The sequence below is a fragment of the Tinamus guttatus genome, unplaced genomic scaffold, assembly GCF_059628265.1.
Source record: "Tinamus guttatus ecotype Peru unplaced genomic scaffold, ASM5962826v1 Tinamus_guttatus_pri_ptg000274l, whole genome shotgun sequence".
Lineage (NCBI taxonomy): Eukaryota > Metazoa > Chordata > Aves > Tinamiformes > Tinamidae > Tinamus > Tinamus guttatus.
Window position 1 is genome coordinate 318,088 of NW_028288808.1, and position 18,161 is coordinate 336,248.

The following is an 18,161-nucleotide window of genomic DNA, read 5'->3' on the forward strand; positions in this document are numbered from 1 at the left end:
TGTGCCAAACTTCACAAGGATTCACAGATTCCTAATCAGAAACTCTCCCGCAGGAGTGAGGTGTGATGACAACCTCCTGGAGGCCTGGAGACGACTGCTGCAAAGTATTTCCATATTTTTCTTCCATTTCTCCTCTCCCAACTGCTCACCCACCTTTGCTGAGTTAATATTACCACTACTTCTTACAGTCTTATGCTTTTCTCCCTGCTCAACCCCATGTCTCTGTTTGCCTCACATTTACTGTGCTCTAAAATTACGACTGATTATTTGGCTCTCTTTGTGCTGAAAACACAGGAGTCATAGGGAAAGGAAGAAAGCACACTAAAAGCAAAGGGCATTTATCATACATACACTTGTGAACGAACCAAAGTTCTCTCTAATTAAGATGGAAAAAAAAAATCCCTACTGTTCTAATCACTATTTATCCTATGAATTACAACTCTGCCAAAACATTTTATTCTGTCCATCTGGATATATGTATCTTTTTAATGATTTGGTGAGTATTTATATACTTTAAAAGGAATAGATAAGGAAGAGCTTGTTACATTAGGAACTGAAGCAAAGATTTTTCAAAACTGCATTTATATAAAGTTCATGACATTGAGAACATTGGAAAAGAGGCTGTCGAACACCAGTGACATGCCGTTTTGGTGGTGGTTTCACATCATGAGGCTTCCACCTCATTTTACTAAATAAACCTGTGTCAGGAAGGCTGCACATTTTTCCTAGTGATGCTGATTGAATTGACCTGCTATGCAGAAATGGAAACATCTTTGTAACAAACAGCACTGTAACTGTTTTTTTTTGTCCTCATGATTTTAGCATGGTACTTGTAATATTAAAATTGCAAGTACAGATTCTTGCTATTGAACAGTATCACTCAGATGATAGCTATACAGGGAGGAGGATGCTATTAAAATACAAAGATTACAGGAACTAGCAATCATCTGAACTCAGCAGGTGATAAGAAAATGATAGGATCTAGAAATACTTGATATAAAAGGAAAGCTTTTTGAAATGAACAAATATGAATAGCACCTTTGCTTGTTTTTTGTTTTCTGAAAATGTCTGCCATTCTCTCTCTAAAAAAAAAAAGATTATGTTTAAAAATTAAAGGCTGCAGTGAAATTTCAGCTCAAAGCCCCTTGAAGTTAAAAGAAAAAAAAATACAGAATTAGTGGCTGTTAACTGTTTTTTTTGTTGTTGTTTATTTGTTTGTTTGTTTTTTAATGAGCTACGGGTTAACAACTGGCACTGTGCCATTGAAAGTAATTTGCAACTTCATATTATCCTGAACCAATCTAGTTCAAATATGGAATAACTCCTAGTATTTCTGAGAGGCCTAAAACATCATCCTTAAATCATCCCAAAGAAGAGACTTATGAGAAGATAGGTATTACCAAATTTCTGTTCTGTAAAGTGGTTACTTAATGTTTAACTACTGGGCAATAAAAACTGTGAAAGTAGCTCTTTGCTGTATGGACAGAAAGAGACATTTCATTGGGTCATTTTTACTTGAAATATTTGTTGATAGTTTTGGAAACTTCAGTCCTAAAATTACCAATAAAAGGACTGAACAGCCAGTAACCGATATATGTGGTAACCGGAACAACAGGACAGGTAAAACGGGTATGGCTGAAACCAAACGAGAGAAAAGGCTAGAGAATATTTTGTGAATTAGACACAATTTCAATAGATTACAATTATTTTTAATTTCTCTTTGCTTATAATGTTAAGGTCTAGTCACTTCCCTTCCGAATAATCTTTTTTTTCTTCTTTCTGTCACATTCCATACTCCTTGTCTTGAGACCTCATGGAAGAATTTTCATTTCCTGTTCATGGCAAGCACATTGATAATATTGGACAGAACAAATCTCAAGGTATTTAGTTCCTTCAAAAGAATTTCTATCATTAATGTCTACTCTAGCTCTTAAGCAGCACGGTTCTAACCAGGAAAATCAGGAAGTTTCACGATACCATTGTTTGATCTTGAGGAATTCCTGTGTCACTTGCTTTTGGCCACCGGTTTCTACATTTTGCTCAATGCTCCTTCACTAATGATACTATCCCTGTTGAACGAATCACCAGAATAATACAGATTAAAAATAACATTTCTTTTGGACTGTTATTTTTAACTGACATCCTCTCAGGGATATAGGCAACTGCTCCACCTGACACTTGTTTGTAGTGGCATAATTGGGAGTGCCAAATTCTTGCACTGAAAGGGAATGTGAAGCACAGGTAGGAATGTAAACAAGCCTTAGTGGTGAAACCAGTGAGTGGTGAAGTTGTTTTAGAGTTAGCAGCTTTCTAGCTTCTGCTTCCTTCAGAAAACAGAAATTGTTTTCTTGCTATCAACTTCAAAACATCCACAAGGAATTAATCGAATCATCCTTCCTGGGAGCAACCTTCCTAGCAGCATCTTGTTATGATTCTGTGGCAGCAGAACTAGGATTTGCCCACTATTGCTCAAGTTTCAGAGAAGGGAACATCTATTAGGTTGAGACTTTTACACACTCTAGCCTTCATCAGAAATAGCTGTGACATTCAAATTACAACACTTGTTAATAGCTGCTTTAGGGGTTAATCCCAATACACCTGAGTTTCCATGTAGGCTGTTAAGTGCAGCAGCAACCTCTGCTTCCACTGCTAAGTAAACCCCAAGACATAGAGCTACCACAAGCCAAGGGAACAGACTGAGATTGAAGTCTTCATCTTTTCCCTTTTATTTCCACTCACTGAGAATACCGGCAGTTAAAAGACTTACAGACTTTTGAAGTTTACAGCATCTAGTGAAGATAATTTAAGTCTCATCAGCCACTGTTACAGAAATTCTGCCAGATACTGGAGACTTGAATCTAAGTGAGGGGATGCTACAAAGTCCAGCAAGTCCAGCAAAGACTTTCTATGGACTCCAGCCCTTCTTTATACATTATTGTGTCTTCATACAATATCTCAAAGATTTGCCCATCACACCCAGGCTGGATGGCATTGTAATTGTGATGGGGGAGGAAGCGAATTTAGCACATGGTGTCCAGTGACAACTCAAATGACACAGCGGATACAAAGCACCAGTCTCCGCTCAATCAAAGGGCAGAGGGGCTACAGCCTTCTAAGCTCCTCGTAAAGCCACCTATGACTCAGAAATATTTTTAAAATACAACTTGGCATTGCAAAATAAAATGCACAGGTTGTGACAGTGCATAGGGATTCCTTAAGTAGAGATTCAGTAAATTAGGTGGAGTTTAATAAAACAGCAGCTCTCAGTATTGTGCAAAGGATGAACACTAGTGAAACTTGATGCCAGCGCAGGTCTGCTCTCCTTTTGATGCTCTGTTGGCTCTGTTGGCTCTGTCTGTCAGGGCTGCATGATATTAAAAAAAAAAAAACAGTAATTGGCTCGAAATTCAATTATAAGCATTCTTAATTTGATTCACACTGAATTTATTAGTTTAGCTTAACAATAAAGAATCAGAATTCTAATTAGTAATGAAAAATTGTACTAGTCTGAAGTCAGACACAATTAGTCAAACTCATGCAATTCTAAAAACGACAATACATTTTTGAATATAATTTAGCTGTACTTATGCATATGTTGTATAATTTTTAATCTTTAATTTTTTACAAAATGACACAATAAGTTACATTGAGAGATTAGATAGATTCAGTTCTCATTAAATAGAAGGAATAATCCCTATTTTACACAATATTTGTGGCATTAGGATTTTTTTTTCCAAAAAATACAAACCTGGCATCTGGAAGTGCACTATAATGCACCATATTACTTTTATTTGGATCATTAACACAGGTACCATCAGCAGTATCACTAATATGTTTAGTGTATATATGCACATGTAAGTATCTAACACCCAACTGTAAAGTCTACAAATCCATTATGTATTTAGAGATTGAATTGGTCCATTCTTCAACTTATAAAACAGAAAAGATAATTCATGGCATTTTACAGGTTTAGGTTTCCAAACTGCATTATATGAAAAGATGATTGCCATTAAACAACCATCTGTAATATGCTGAGGGAAAAAAGCCAAGTTATTACTGAGAACTGTAATCTCAGTGAGAGGCTGGAAATCTCAGACTGTCAGTATTAAAATTACATGTGAGACTCTAAGTCATAAAAATGACTACTTTCTAATGTACGCATTGTGTCAAATAGTACACCTCATCTTAATAAAATGAAATTTAAAAAATAAAATTGATCAACAAAATTAAAAATTCTAGTTAATCTACAAGTGATCTGAGCTTGATCACTTCTGAAATAAAAAGCACATAAAAAGTGTGTATTATATTTATATAGAAATATATAAAAATGCATATAGCTACTGCTTTTAAAAAGCTATTTTTGCAGAACTGACTCCCGTGACTCCTGTGTCAGTGATTCAGGCGCTCCAGGGCATCAATTCTAGACTCTCTGCTGAGCACCTTCACCATTTGATCCTGAAGAAAGTCACATGAGCAGATTTTGGATGAATTGGGAAGACAGTAAATAACAGATGCTAACGTCACTTACAAGATGACTTGGAGCTCTTGCTAAACAGAGTACAATTGTGTAGTGTATATATATAAGTATATATATACACATCTGCATACAGCCAAGAGTAAAATCCAAATCCAGGACACAAAGCACAGGCCATGCCTGCATCATAAGCACCTTCATCGTGACATAAAACACACAAGGAAACACGTATGGAATTCCATACGTTATGAGGTCTCTCTTCAAGCGAACTAGTGTGTTCTTCGACTGCAGAAAAGCGAGTGGAAGAAGAGGCCGCGTTGCCTCCAACACAAACGTCCCTTTGGTGCCACCACTCTGTGCAAATGGCTGGCATTAGACAGTGCTCAGAAAGAGCTTCCAGTGACCATTAAAGGTTGAGAAAGGCGCCTTGCAGAGCCATGCTGGGCCTGTGGCCACCCGCACTGAGTTGGATCTTGGTCATGATGTGCCTGCACAGATTCACCCCCAGCGGCCTGGAGGCAGGAACTGAAGCTGAGCAGCCCTGAGGAGGCAGAGAAGGCACTTACAGCCTTCCTGCAGTGCGGCTGCCGCCTCTGCATCAACGTGCAGCGGGTTACGGGGCTCCCTAGTTCCTCCCTCGCTAGATTTGGGGGGGTTATTTGGGGACGTGTCAACAAGCCCCTCAGTGCGGGGATGAGCCGGGGAGGCCTCCGCGGCGCCTGCAGGGCAGCTCGCTGCCGCCCGTCGCCTCCGCAGCCCCTGCTTCTCTTGTTTGTTGCTGTTTTCCGCGTGTGTTTTGCCGTTTTCTCTGACGTTTTGCCCGGAGGCCGGGCGGACACAACGCAGCGCCCCGCGGCGCTGCCCGGGAAGGCGCTGCGGGCGCCTCCGCGCTCACGGGGACGAGGCACTCCCGAGGGGAGCCGCGACCCCCGCCGGCGGCGGCAGCCGCTCCCGCTCCCTCCGTCCCGCCCGCCCCGGCGCGGCCCGGCCCGGCCCGGCCCAGCCGCCCGCGGCCCTTTCCGGTGCCCTCCCCCTGCCGCCGCTGCCACATCCTCCGCTGACATCAGCCCGCGCCGCCATATTGGAGGCGAAGCGCCGCCGCCAGCTCGGCCGCCCCAGGGGGAGGACACCGGCCCCGGGCTTCCTCCTCTCTTCCTCTTCCTCCTCCTCCTCTTCCTCCTCCTCCTGCTGCTCCGCCGCCGCGGCCGGGCCTGCTCCCCATGCCTCCCCCCGGGCCGCCGCAGCCCGGGCGCCGATAGGGCAGAGGCGGGAGCGGACCCGTCGCTTTTCCTTCCTCTTCTCCTCCTCTTCCTCCTCCCGCCCGCGCCGCTGCCCCGCCGCCAGCCATGACTTCCCTGACCCAGCGCAGCTCGGGCCTGGTGCAGCGCCGCACCGAGGCCTCCCGCAGCGCCGCCGCCGCCGACAAGGAGCGGGGCGCCGGCGGCGGCCCGGAGGACGAGGGGCGCCGGGATGAGCCGGGCGACGACGAGAAGGGCGATTCCAAGGAAACACGGCTCACGCTCATGGAGGAGGTGCTGCTGCTGGGCCTCAAGGACCGCGAGGTGCGGGGGCATCGCAGGGCTCGGGGGGCAGCGGCTGCCGTGGGGACAGCCAAGGAGGTGCTGGACGTGGTGGGGACACTGGGAGAGGGAGCCCGAAAAGGTGCTGGGGACACTGCTGAGAGGGTGTTGGAGTAGGTGTTGGAGACACCCAAGGCCGTGCTAGTGGTGGTGGGGACGTTAGGGAGAGGGGGTCTCAGAGGTGTTGGGGACACTGGTGGTGGGCTCATGGGAGAGAGGTGCTGGATGAGAAGGTGGAGGTGGTGGGGACACAGGAAGAGGTGGTGGAGGGGACATCAGGGGCATGGTGCTGGAGGAGGCCTTGGGAGTAGTGGGGGCACTGGTGGTGGTGGGGACGCTGGGGAAAGGGCGCCTGAAAGGACGCGGTCTTGTTGAGAGTGTTTATGCCCAGGGGAGCTCTTGGGCATTACCAATGTGGAAGGGGTGCGTGGGGTGCAGGTAGGGAAGGTTGTCATGGCGTTGTGTTGGGACAGAGGCATTGCTGGGGTTGGGGACAGCGATGCTGCTGCAGGCAGGAATACTGCGATGTTGCTGCAGGCCTGTTAGAGCAGGCCTGGGATTTGGGGTGAGGGGGAAAGACACTGAGATTTTGGGGGAGAGGGAGGGCTGAATTGCCCATCAGTTGTGGGGTTTCAGAGGGGTCAATGTTTGTAGCATCTCAAGGAAGGGAACTTTGATTTTGGGGAAAAACAGATCCCTAGATAGGAGGCCAAGGATCTCCACACAGGAGTGGAGGTTTGGACCAACCAGTGATATTTTTACTCCTGCAACTGATTTGTGGCTCCTATGTGGGAGACTAGACCACTTCCATGTGTTTAGTCAGACACAACTATCCTGTATTTATAGGATTCTCAAATGCTTTTGGATGCTTAGCTGCATTGAAGTCTTCAGTGAGACTCTCAGTCTTCCAGTCTGGCACATGTGAAAAATGTGTTTGAACCTCTTTTAAAATATGTTTGAGATATATCTGACAAAAATGGGGCTTGAACAATACAAAGTGGATCAAATATAAAAATAGCATTGTTGCATAATTTTGATTTATAGCTTAATTGTTTGTTACAGACCTGTGAATAGCATTCATTGAGGAAGGTGTATTGCTGCCTGTGTGCTGGATCTTTGTTTCCTTTGGAAGGGGTAACCATTCGAAGAAGCAGGCGCACGGCAGGAAGCCAGGCCTGTCAGAGGAAACTGCTCAGTTTGATATGGTGCATGGTAGATCTCCATCTTAGCCATGAGTTCTAATTTAACTTTATTTAAGGGACCTGCTCCATTTTTTAATCAACCTAGTGAAGACAGTTTGTTGGTTTGGGTGGAAAAGAAATATTTTAAAACTCTGCATGTTCAGGAGTGCAGTATAATGGGAAATAAAACTGCTAAGTTGCCTGTTCTTTGACAGTACATTGCATCTAAAATAAGTTTGCTGGTTAATAATGAATTGAGGAATGGATTTTCTGCCTGGCATTCCATTATTAGTATGTGTAGGTCTACCTATATCTATCTTGCTGCCAAAATAACGTTTTATTTCTCTTTCAGACAGTTTTGAGGCCATATTCTTGTAATCCCATTTTTTCACATGGACCTTGGCATGACATCCTAATAAAGTGAACAGATGCTCAGTGTTGTATGCTTCTGCCTGTTGAATGTGAAGATAAATTCTAAGGTTTATGCTTATGCACGTTCCCTTTTGTGCTCTAGTTGCACTACAGTAAGCTAGGCATGGCAAGACAGATATCTGTCAGGATTGCTTGCTCGGAGGAAGATGGGATAGACTGGATGATCTTGAATCTTCTCCTCCCTCCTTGCCATGATTGTGTGCTAAATTGGCTGAATTTGTGGGCAGTAGACTGTAAAGATTTCAAGCTAGCAAGTGTTCCGTCTCCCCAAAAAGACTGTATTAGAGTGGGATTGTTGCTAGTATGTAAGAAGTTTAATTATTAAAAGGAGGAATAAACAAATCCTACTTTGCCCAGGTGTATATCACTCTTGCCTATCATCCAGTTTTATGGAGAGTAACAATGTCTTGTACTAAAGATAATCTTAATTTTCTTTGTATGGAAAAAATTACTAAATGAGTACAGTTGTTCAGCTATTCATGACTTTTCTGCAGTTCTTGCAGTGGAGAGACCAGACAGAAAGAATGATAATGTCGTGTCTAAGATAGGTGTCTTAGGCACACAGATGATAGCATGCATATTTTCTGAGGTTTCTTAGGCAAGATTTATTAGGGTTTGCATTTTGGTTTTGTGTCTACCTGTGCCCCTCTCTTTTATACTAATTAAATCTTTTTGTCTTCAGGTTTTCTTTCCTTTTTTTTTTTTAACTGACACTAAAACTACAAATTCTTTTTAAAATATGTTCTCTACTGTTCTAATGATCAGCAAGCAAAATAAATTGCAATAATTTCTATAAAGTTTTTGCCTCCAATAGATTTGATTTTCGCTCATATTTCTGTGAGATTTGCTAACAGAGAAAAAAATGCGTGTAAATTGTAATTGTGAAACTTAATAAATTGTAAGGAAGAGACAGGTATATGAGATATAAACTCAATGGAAAGCCAGTAAATTTTAAGTTCACAGTCTTATCTGGTTATTTCAGCAGAAAAAAATAATTTAGTGTTGGGTGAAAAAAAAATTAAAAAATCCAGGAGTCTGGATTAAGAGTGTATTTCCCTAAAAACTCCGTCTTTCACTCTCAAGAGAAGGCATTGATAACTGCCTTTTATAGGTTAGCTTTGAATTTTTGGAGGGAGAAATTTGTTCTAATATTCAATATCAGTCAGTGTAGCTTTACGCCATATAAACTGTGTATGAAAATGGCTTGCATTTGAGGAGATACTATTTATAATTGTAAGTTTAGAAGCCAGAGTTTGACTTGTAGGAGTTTTTCAGGGAGATTCAGCACACAGAGATGGATTGATGCATCCCACGTCTCTCGATGGCTGCTAGGTATTGATGTGAATCATGCTTTCAGAACAGTTTGATGCCTGAACTCTAGCAAAACTTTGAAGTTGTTGTCCGGTTGTTGCTGCAGCCTTGGTTTGCAGTGCTGTGAATGTCCAGTTATCTTAAAACAAACACAGCACTCTGCAGTCCCATTCTTACTACTCCAGCATAATTAACCGTGTTCACATGGTTAATGCTTCTTTTTTCTTTGACTTTATTCAGATGTCATTTATGCGAGTCAGCTGTTGCTCTTTTTTCCTTTGATTATTCCTCTTCTGTTTGTATGTTCTGTGTATACATAGTTATTTCTGTATTCTAAGGTCAAGATAGGTTACAAGGAGGAGTATACGCTGAAATACATAGTACTTGTATAAACATGATGCTTTCTCATATATAAGATAATGGTTGTACTTGTTGAAAGTGGAACTTGTTCAAGTGTAATCGAGTACACAATTGAGGAGAACTTGCGTTTTTGTTTGTTTGTAATGGTCATGTGTTTTATGGTAACTATATCGGAAAGTGGAATGAGAGACTAAAACCACCTGATTTTTTGCATATCTTATAGTGATGTAGAAATGGGGCGTTATAGACTCACAATGCACTTCATATGTCAAAAGGCAAAAGAGGAGGCCTACAGGAGAATACATGCGTGTGCTCTTGTGTTAATATTTGAACTAATATGCAAAATTTCCAGGGCAAGTGTTTAATTACTGCAGTGTCTCTACCCTGCTTTTGACTAGCTTTCCATTAGGGGTACACCTACACTCCCTTGAAAAATAAGTATTAAATAGATATCTGTCTTTTGAATACATACATCATTTTACTCTGAAGTCTTTTAAAACCTTCTCACAAATTCACGTCTTTAATGTACAAGGCCGACAGATTAGTTACGTATTTCCATTAATAATATCTTGATGTGCCCAGAGAAGAGTAAAGATGAACTCTAGTTGATAGATGTGGTGTCCTTGGTAGAGCAGATAAAATACTGGAGTCAAATACATGACTAGGGTAGTTCAGGGAACATCACAAGAACATTTGCAACTCATTTGGAAACTCTTCAGAAACAAAGCTAGTAAAGGGAGTGCTACTCGTCCATTTCAAGTAGTGCACTAGCCTGTTGCTATAGGAATATAAGAAAGTCACTGAAATACCTTGCTCTCTTAAATTAAAAATAATACTGCAAAAGGATAGAGCAAAGCCACAGAAAGGGGGGAGGTTACCCTACAGACCCACTAAAGCATCTAAAGCTAACACTTCCCAAAGGGATGGAGCCATAGATATTAGCTCATTTTTAAAGCAACAGCTAAAAGATAAGAATAGGCCAGTTTGTTCGCTACAGCCTTTACAGACATCTTGTATCTCAGTCTCATAAAAAACTGAAAGGTTGCTAGCTGGCTGTGCTAATAACTGTTGCTCCATTTATCTTTTCTGTGCTTGGGATTCTTTTTCTCTTGGAAGTCGCTTGGTAGAAGTTGGGGACCTGTTGGAATAGAGCAAAGCACCCAGCTGCTGCTGTATTCAGCAAACGTGGTACCACTGAGCAAACGGAATCAGATACAAGGGCATCTCACCTGCCTCTCTAGTTCAAATAATTATAGTTAATAAGGTACTAATTTGCTCTGTAACCAATTCCTTATTTTCTGGAAGATAGCTAATGTATGATGAAATAACAGTCATGTACTACAATCTGCTACATTAATAAATTTTTGTTTGTTTGTTTTTAGCCTTTGCTGAAAACTGAAATGTCTTTTGTGAGAGAAAAGTAATGTTAAATCACTGAAATACAGAAGCTGTCTTAGATCTCGACTACTTGTGTTCACCATTCAAAAGCTTCATCTGTTGATGAAGTTTTAAGGCAATTTTAGTGTACAGTATAGCTTTCTGTGTAAATATGTGAAGGTCTCCAGTTTGTAATATTTTTCATTGTATTAAGATAAAATAACTATTAGGCATCTAGTTTGCCAGCTTCAAAACTAGTGTTCTGCCGCACTACACTTGTTGATCAAATTGGTGCTAAAATGCAGTTTCTTCTTTTTTGCTCTGAAGCTGAGTAGTAGGCCCTGTGGCTGAATTTTGGATTTTAATCCTCATGAGATTTCTCATTTTGTTTTTCAAGGGGTGAAGATATAATTTTAAATCTATTTGAAATACTCCATTTCTGTGTGAGGAAGAACTTCTTTACTATGAGAGTGACAGAGCACTGGAACAGGCTGCCCAGAGAGGTTGTGGAGTCTCCTTCTCTGGAGATCTTCCAAACCCGCTTGGACGCAGTCCTGTGCCACGTGCTCTAGGTGACCCTGCGTGTGCAGGGGGGTTGGACTAGATGAGCTCTAGAGGTCCCTTCCAACCTTAAGCATTCTGGGATTCTATGATAGGTGGTGATTCTCAGAACTTAAGATTTGACTTTGTGAAATTTTAATAAGGATACAGAAGTCTGTCTTTTTGTATGTGTGGCAAGTAATCCAGTTTTGAGAACTCGCCCTGGTATCTGAATTTCAATTTGCATGCTCCCAAGTTTTGCTGGAAAATTTCTGGGACAAATAAGTGAAACATGAAGAAGTGTCTACAGGTATTCACATTTCACTTGAGGAATGATGTATGAATGTCTTGAATCCTTGACAAAGACTTGCTTTTTCTTGAATGTTCAGGGCCTAGTAACAACAAAGTGTGTAATGTCTGAGGTTAAAAATTATTTTCTTCACACTTGCCTACCTTTTTGCTCCTTTTTTATTTAGTGTCCATACATAAATTATAGCCTGGGAGAAGATATGTGACATAGGGAAGGAGAGCCCCAAGTTCTGTATACCAAGGGCTGCCCCTCCTCTGGGTTCTTATGAGCATGTGTTGCTTTTGAAGCAACATCATAGATCCAGTTTCGGTCCATGTATTCAAATGGTGTTTATTTTTAATACTTCTAAATGAAGCCAATGTGGTTATCTGTGCTCCTACAGTAGCGTTAATCTGTAATCTCTGTGATATTCAGGGATAACTTGGCCTGTAGTGTAATTCCTTTTTTTTTTTTTTTTTCATATCAAGCTCTCTAGCATAGGCAAGTAGAACAAATACTCTTTGTCAGAGCATTCCTCGTCACACTTTTCTGTTTGTTTTTCTAAATGCTTTTAAAAACAGTGCACTCTTTCCAGTAGCAAGTTATCTTCATTAAAATTTTTGCCTGAAGTATATGAGAAAGTATTACTGATTAATTACTGGGAGTGAAGTAATCAGGAAACTGAAAATTAAAATTTTAGATCAAAGAAAAGCTGTACTACTTACATTTCAGGATTTGTGTGTGTGTGTTTTCTTCTTTTGTATTTCCTGCTTTGATCTTGGTTAAATGATATGTAATAGGGCTTCTTTGCATGGCTGAGGTGACCATGACTGTTACACATAGTGTATGGTAGAACGATTTTGGCACTTGCAGAAGAAGTAATTATTGCAGCGTGTTGTTGCTTCTATGTCATGTTACTGAGGGAAGGGGAGTCAGGCTGAAATAATGGTGCAGCTCAGTTTCATACACAATGATTTCGATCTGTTTTGCCATAACTCTTTAACAAAGAAAGAAAATGAAATAACAATCAACCTATGTGGCACATAACTAGAATTTTCGTGACTAATCTGCTTGCCAAGAGTTTTTATGTCAACTAACTTTCTTTCCATGCAGAAATATTAATGAAATATTACTGTGGATAGTTGAACAGTCACAGATTTCTGACAGTTACACCTGAAGTCAAGCACAGCTGTTCTCTTCGGCTGAAGTGCAGAGCATATAAGCCTGAGTGAATAGGAGCAAATGGGTGGGTGTCCTGTCACTGAGATATTATGCATCATGCTGAATTGCACTGAAACTAAGCCTTTTTTTTTTTTCCAAAGTTTTTTATTATTTGCAGTGGACCCTAAGGTAATAAAGTGGTTATGCAGTCCATTGCAGCTGTTGGTTGGGGTGTCTCTTGTGCGCAGGCCTGTATTATACTGTGGGTTTTTTCTTTAGCAAATCACTTTTGCGCAATGCAGGACTCTACTTCAGCAGGCACTTGATTTTACACTGGCACTCTCTTACTCTTGCTCAGCAGTCTCTGCTGTGAGAGAAGCTTTTGACACACAACAGGTTGACGTTTTAGTCTGTATTCTGCATTATATAATGGAGAAGGCAGGTGTAACAGTTATTGGTTGAGATAGATGTTGTTTAGCCTATACTGCTTAGCCAGATATTTGTTCAGCCTACACTCATCAGTTATGTGCTGCTTACAGCTGCTTTGCCTGTGTTGGATGTTTAAATGTGGCTTCTGCTTTTGACTGCAGTTGCAGCCATTGTCTAAAACTGTAAACTGATAATTAGTACATCTTAAACAGAAGAAACTTTTCCTTAATTGTGAGAACAGTGTGACATGGATGGATTTTTTTTTTTTTATCTCATAGTGAAAATCTCTTGATGTGGCATTTTTATGATATAACTTAAGATTCTTGCATTTTTTTTTGCACCTGCCTGAGTGAAACAATTGATAGACATATTCTGAAAATAACATACCAAAAAGCAACTGTTGATGAAAGAGGGGAAATAGGAGGAACCCTATCTAGTATGGTGCATGTCTTGTTTTAAAAAAAAATCTTTATTCTGGAAACCCATCCTCATTAGTGATGTGTAAAGTGATGCAAATTCCTCAAAATGAAACCTTTTACTGCTCCCCAGTTAGAAATAACACATTGCTCTATTTAATGTTTTAGGTTGTGACAGCTGTGGAAGAGAAGGAGAGGCTAATCACTCTTATATCTGGGAACAGCTACAGCGTGTTCTTAGGCCCTGAGGAGGGAACCGTAGTTTTAATGCTGCCTGTTGCGGTCAAAAATCAATTAAACTGACCTATTATTTAGTCAGCCAATGTTAGATATGCTTGGTCTGCGTTAGAAAGGCACACTAGATTCATTACTATTTTTAAGGTGAGACGTGCAATCATTTGCAAGTTTCTGTTGTATGCTTATGGTGGATAAACTTGTGCCTAAGCAGGATGGGAGCTGTTTTTCTGACCCTGCCATATTTACTGCTTTAGTAAGATGTGTTTCTAGTTCACTTCTAGTAAGAAGTGAAATATGTAATGTGGAGGATTTGAGCACCACTTTTTTTTTTTTTTTTTTTCTTTTTTACAAATACATGTCAGACTTCATGCTCAAGAGCTGGTAACACAAGAGTTCATTTGCTGGTTACAGGTAAACTCAGGTGAACTGCACAGGCACAAGTCCATGGGCCTTTCTGGGCTGCTGAGGTTGCTGATGGACATTATTGTTAGACTACTCTGAACCATCTTTGAAAGGACATGGAGAACAGGTGAGGTTCCTGAGGGCTGGAGGAAAGCTCCTGTTACTCCGGCTCTCAAAAAGAGCTGGAGAGCAGTTGAGCAGAGAAGGACTGTGGTCCTGGTGGGCAGCGAGGTGACAGTGAGCCTGCAATGTGCCCCTGGGGCCAGGAGGCCCATGGAATCGTTGGCAGGGTTAGGATGAGTCCCCGGCTGGTTGAGGGAGCTGATCTCCCCCTTATGATGAGCCCAGGTGAGGCCACATCTGGAAGTGCTGCATCCAGGGCTGGGCTTCCCAGTATGAGGGAGGCATGGAGCTACTGGAGAGAGTCCAGCAGAGGCTACTAAGGTGGTGAAGGGATGGAGCATCTCTGCTATGAGGAAAGGCTGAGAGAGATGAGCCTGTTCAGCCAAGAGGAGAGAAGGCTAAGGGGGGATCTTATCAATGTGTATAAATAGTTGAAGGGAGGATATAAAAAGGATAACATCAGACTTTCCAGTAGTGCCCCCGTGACAGGTCAAGAGGCAACAGACACCCACTGAGACAGTTCTGTCTGAACATGAGGGGAAAACTTCTTTATAGTGGGGGAGGCTAAGCACTAAAACAGGTTGCCCGGAGATTTTATGGAGTCCCCATCCTTGGAGATACTCAAAAAATGTCTGGGCAGGGTCCTAGCCAGTCTGCCCTAGGTGACCATTCTTGAGCAGGGGTTTGGATTAGACCATTAATCATGGATCTTAGCCATCCTATGAAACTATGGAGAATAAAGATTGGACCCTGAGGGAAGGTGGCCTCGCAAGAACTGCACAAGTTTGATCTGCATGTGCAGATCATGCCTAATCATGCTGAAAGTGACATTTCTAAGTTAGCATTTTGATACCTAAATGACAAATTAGGCTCCTAAAAGTTGTTTTGTTCAGGGCTTTCTTAAGTGTTCAGCACTATGCACATATTAGTTTCCTCCACTTCAGTAAAGTTGCACTTTTTAAGATATTTTGAATTTTAGCAAAGAGATGTGCCTATATAATGCATGCCCGTGCACATGCTTAAAATGCTGGGCCGTAGTATTTGATTCCAGTGCTGTCAGTAGCTGATAGCAGTTGCTGTTTGTTATTTATTTTCAAATGCAGTGGCAGGTTAATCAAATGCCTGACAAGTTTCCTGTCAAGAATACAGCACTATGTGGAATATGCATGCTTTCCTGGAGTGTCAGAACACTTCAGAGATTTTCCTCACTAACTTCCTTTCTGTTTCTAACCAGACTGTAATGTGTGTTCCAGGAAAATAGTTATGATTTAAAATGCATCAGAACTTGAAAAAGAGGGACAGCAAGACCGCAGTCAGGCATCAACATCCCCAAATTGTAGTTTTCAAATAAAAAAGGGTTCTGCAATTGAGACTGCTTTTTTTTTTCTCTCTCTCTTTTTCTTTTCATTTTCTTTTCTTAATTCACAAATTTGTTTTTAAGGATATAGGCTCGGATATATCACTAAATGTTCCTGCACTGTTAAAGGCAATGACTGACTTGAAAAATCAGATTTGCAACTAAGATCTAACAAGGTATAGGTTGCTATAGACATGTATCCTACTGTGAAGCGCATGAAGAGGAATTCAGGTTTCTTTTTAGCTACAAATTAGATGTCTAGACTAGAAACTAGATTTTTTCCCATTAATTTATGAAAAAAAATCCTGTTACTGTAGAAGAGTCTTCTTTGAATATTTTAAAAAATCACCAATTCTGGACACATTTCTTTATTTCTATTTTTGAGATGTCTGGTAAGAGGAATGATAATATATTCATATTATTTTGCCTTCAGGAAAATATCTTTATTTTTTTTTTCCAATTACATAGCACACTTTCTTTTACTGGATCTGAAATTTTGTATTCACTGGAAAGAGCAATCTGAGAATTGAACCGTAGGGGTTTGGTTATTAAAAATATAGACTGTATAGAAAGTAGCACTTCTCTGAATGCATTCTTGTTGGGAGAAGCTGGGTCCTGTCATTTCAAAATAGATTGATCCAGAAAAACAGTTAAAATAAGAACTGGCAGACAGTAGTTGTGAGAATAATATACAATATAATAATATATTTAAGAAATATATGTAAGAAAAATGAAGAGTGGGGAGTGAATTCACAGTCCCAGAGTTGTGGAGGCTTTTATTCTGTTCTCATATTTGTTTGTTTGTTTTAGGGTACTAGAAGAGGGAAATGATAAATAAGGAAAGGAGAAAAGGCAAGTTATTACTGAAGAGTTATTTGAAAGAGCATAATCCTGAACATTATATTTTCAGGTCAATATAAATTGGATGCAACCACACTACACAGTTCCTTGCCAAAGAAAATCAGCTTGGGTCTTGCTGACCAGAGGGAACTGCCACAGACACCCTGCCTGGCATAATGCAGTATTATACTGTCACGGGGAATAAAATTTTCTTTAAGGTAACTATACCACCAGTTGTTAGACTTCTGGACGACTGTATGAAGTTTGAATATTTCTTAGAAAGTAGCAGAGATTCTGTAGGTCATTAAAGGACATACAGAGTTTAATCATGTCAGCTTTTCTTATCTGAGACTTTTTTCCTCCCAGCTGCTGCTTCGCTGCTGTGATTATGCTCATCTTCAGGTAGATTCAATTACAATAACCTGCACTGGAAAGAGAGGATAAAAAAGGTTTTTCTTTGATCACTGGAAGCTGAAAATGGATTAATTCATATAGTAAAAGGTGTCTGTAGTGAGAGGATATTACTTTACCCCAATATTACCTTAGGGGTGCAAATAATTTTGAACAGTCCAACCTGTTTTCAGCTCAAATCCTGTTGAGATTTTTCTTTTGTCGTCATCTTCCATCATCATTTTCTCTTGTTTCCATTTTCCCCTCTAGTTTCTTATGAATGTGGCTAGTTACATGCTGATAATAAGACTTTGAGTTGGTTCTCACTGGGGTTTGTTGTGCTGCGCGTTTGCATCCTCTCTGAGGTCACTCAAATAGCTGGACAAGAATAGTGAGCTTTACTGAAGTTCACATAAGGAACTAGATGTAGAACGATACACACGGGACAACTGCATGAGATGAATTGAGTTGAGCTAGTGCAGAATTGCCTATTATGCTACTATTAGGTCTCCCAGGCCTGCAGTGTGCCCATAGTTTATAGAAACTTCCTATATTTTAGCATTATTCAGTATGCTTTGCCTCTGCAGGCTGATAAAAACCATTTCCTGTTTTGCTGGTTGTCCAGGATTAAATGATGCTGCTTTAGCAGCCTATGTAATATACAAAAGAGTAATTCAGAATATTTGTTAGAAGATTAAAATGTAATTAGCAGCTTAGGGAAATGTATGGTTTTATGCAATAATGAGATCTGAAAAGCAGCATGTGTTACCTAATATGTCAACTACTGTTATATCCATTTCAGTATTTGGGCAGATCAGAGATGTGAACAGCAGGTTTACAATGTTCTTGAAACGGTAGCTGTAACAGCTTAATTTTCAGAACCTCTGGATCTGCATTTCTGGTGTTTCTGTGTTTAGACAAGTAACTGTGGTTTTCAGAAAAGCTAAGAAGGATCCAGGCCAGTCAGCTCCACGGTGATCCCTGGGAGGGTTATGGTGCAGCTAATCCTGTATACCATTTCCAAGGACATGAAGGACAAGGAGGTGATCAGGAGTAGTTGGCAGGAATTCACAAAGGGGGAATCATGTAACCAACCTAGTAGCCATCTGTGACAGGAAGACTGAGTAGATGAGGGGAAAGCCGTGGATGTTATTTGCCTTGGCTCCAGGAAGGCTTTTGACACTGTCTCCCGTAACATCCTCACAGGCAAATAGATAGTGGGGTGATCGAGAGCACTCAAAGGATTTGATCAGCAGCACAAA

The 18,161-nt window shown here is 40.9% G+C and overlaps 1 protein-coding gene across 1 annotated transcript in view; it reads left to right on the plus strand.

Moving 5' to 3' along the window:
- Positions 1-5,649: 5,649 nt before the first annotated feature.
- Positions 5,650-18,161, plus strand: part of GOLPH3 (golgi phosphoprotein 3) — a 32,720-nt gene continuing 20,208 nt past the window's right edge. Inside the window, exon 1 of the mRNA XM_088527287.1 lies at positions 5,650-6,036. Within this exon, the coding sequence (XP_088383413.1) occupies positions 5,821-6,036 (216 nt within the window). The 5' untranslated portion in view covers positions 5,650-5,820. The remainder of the gene's footprint in view (positions 6,037-18,161) is intronic.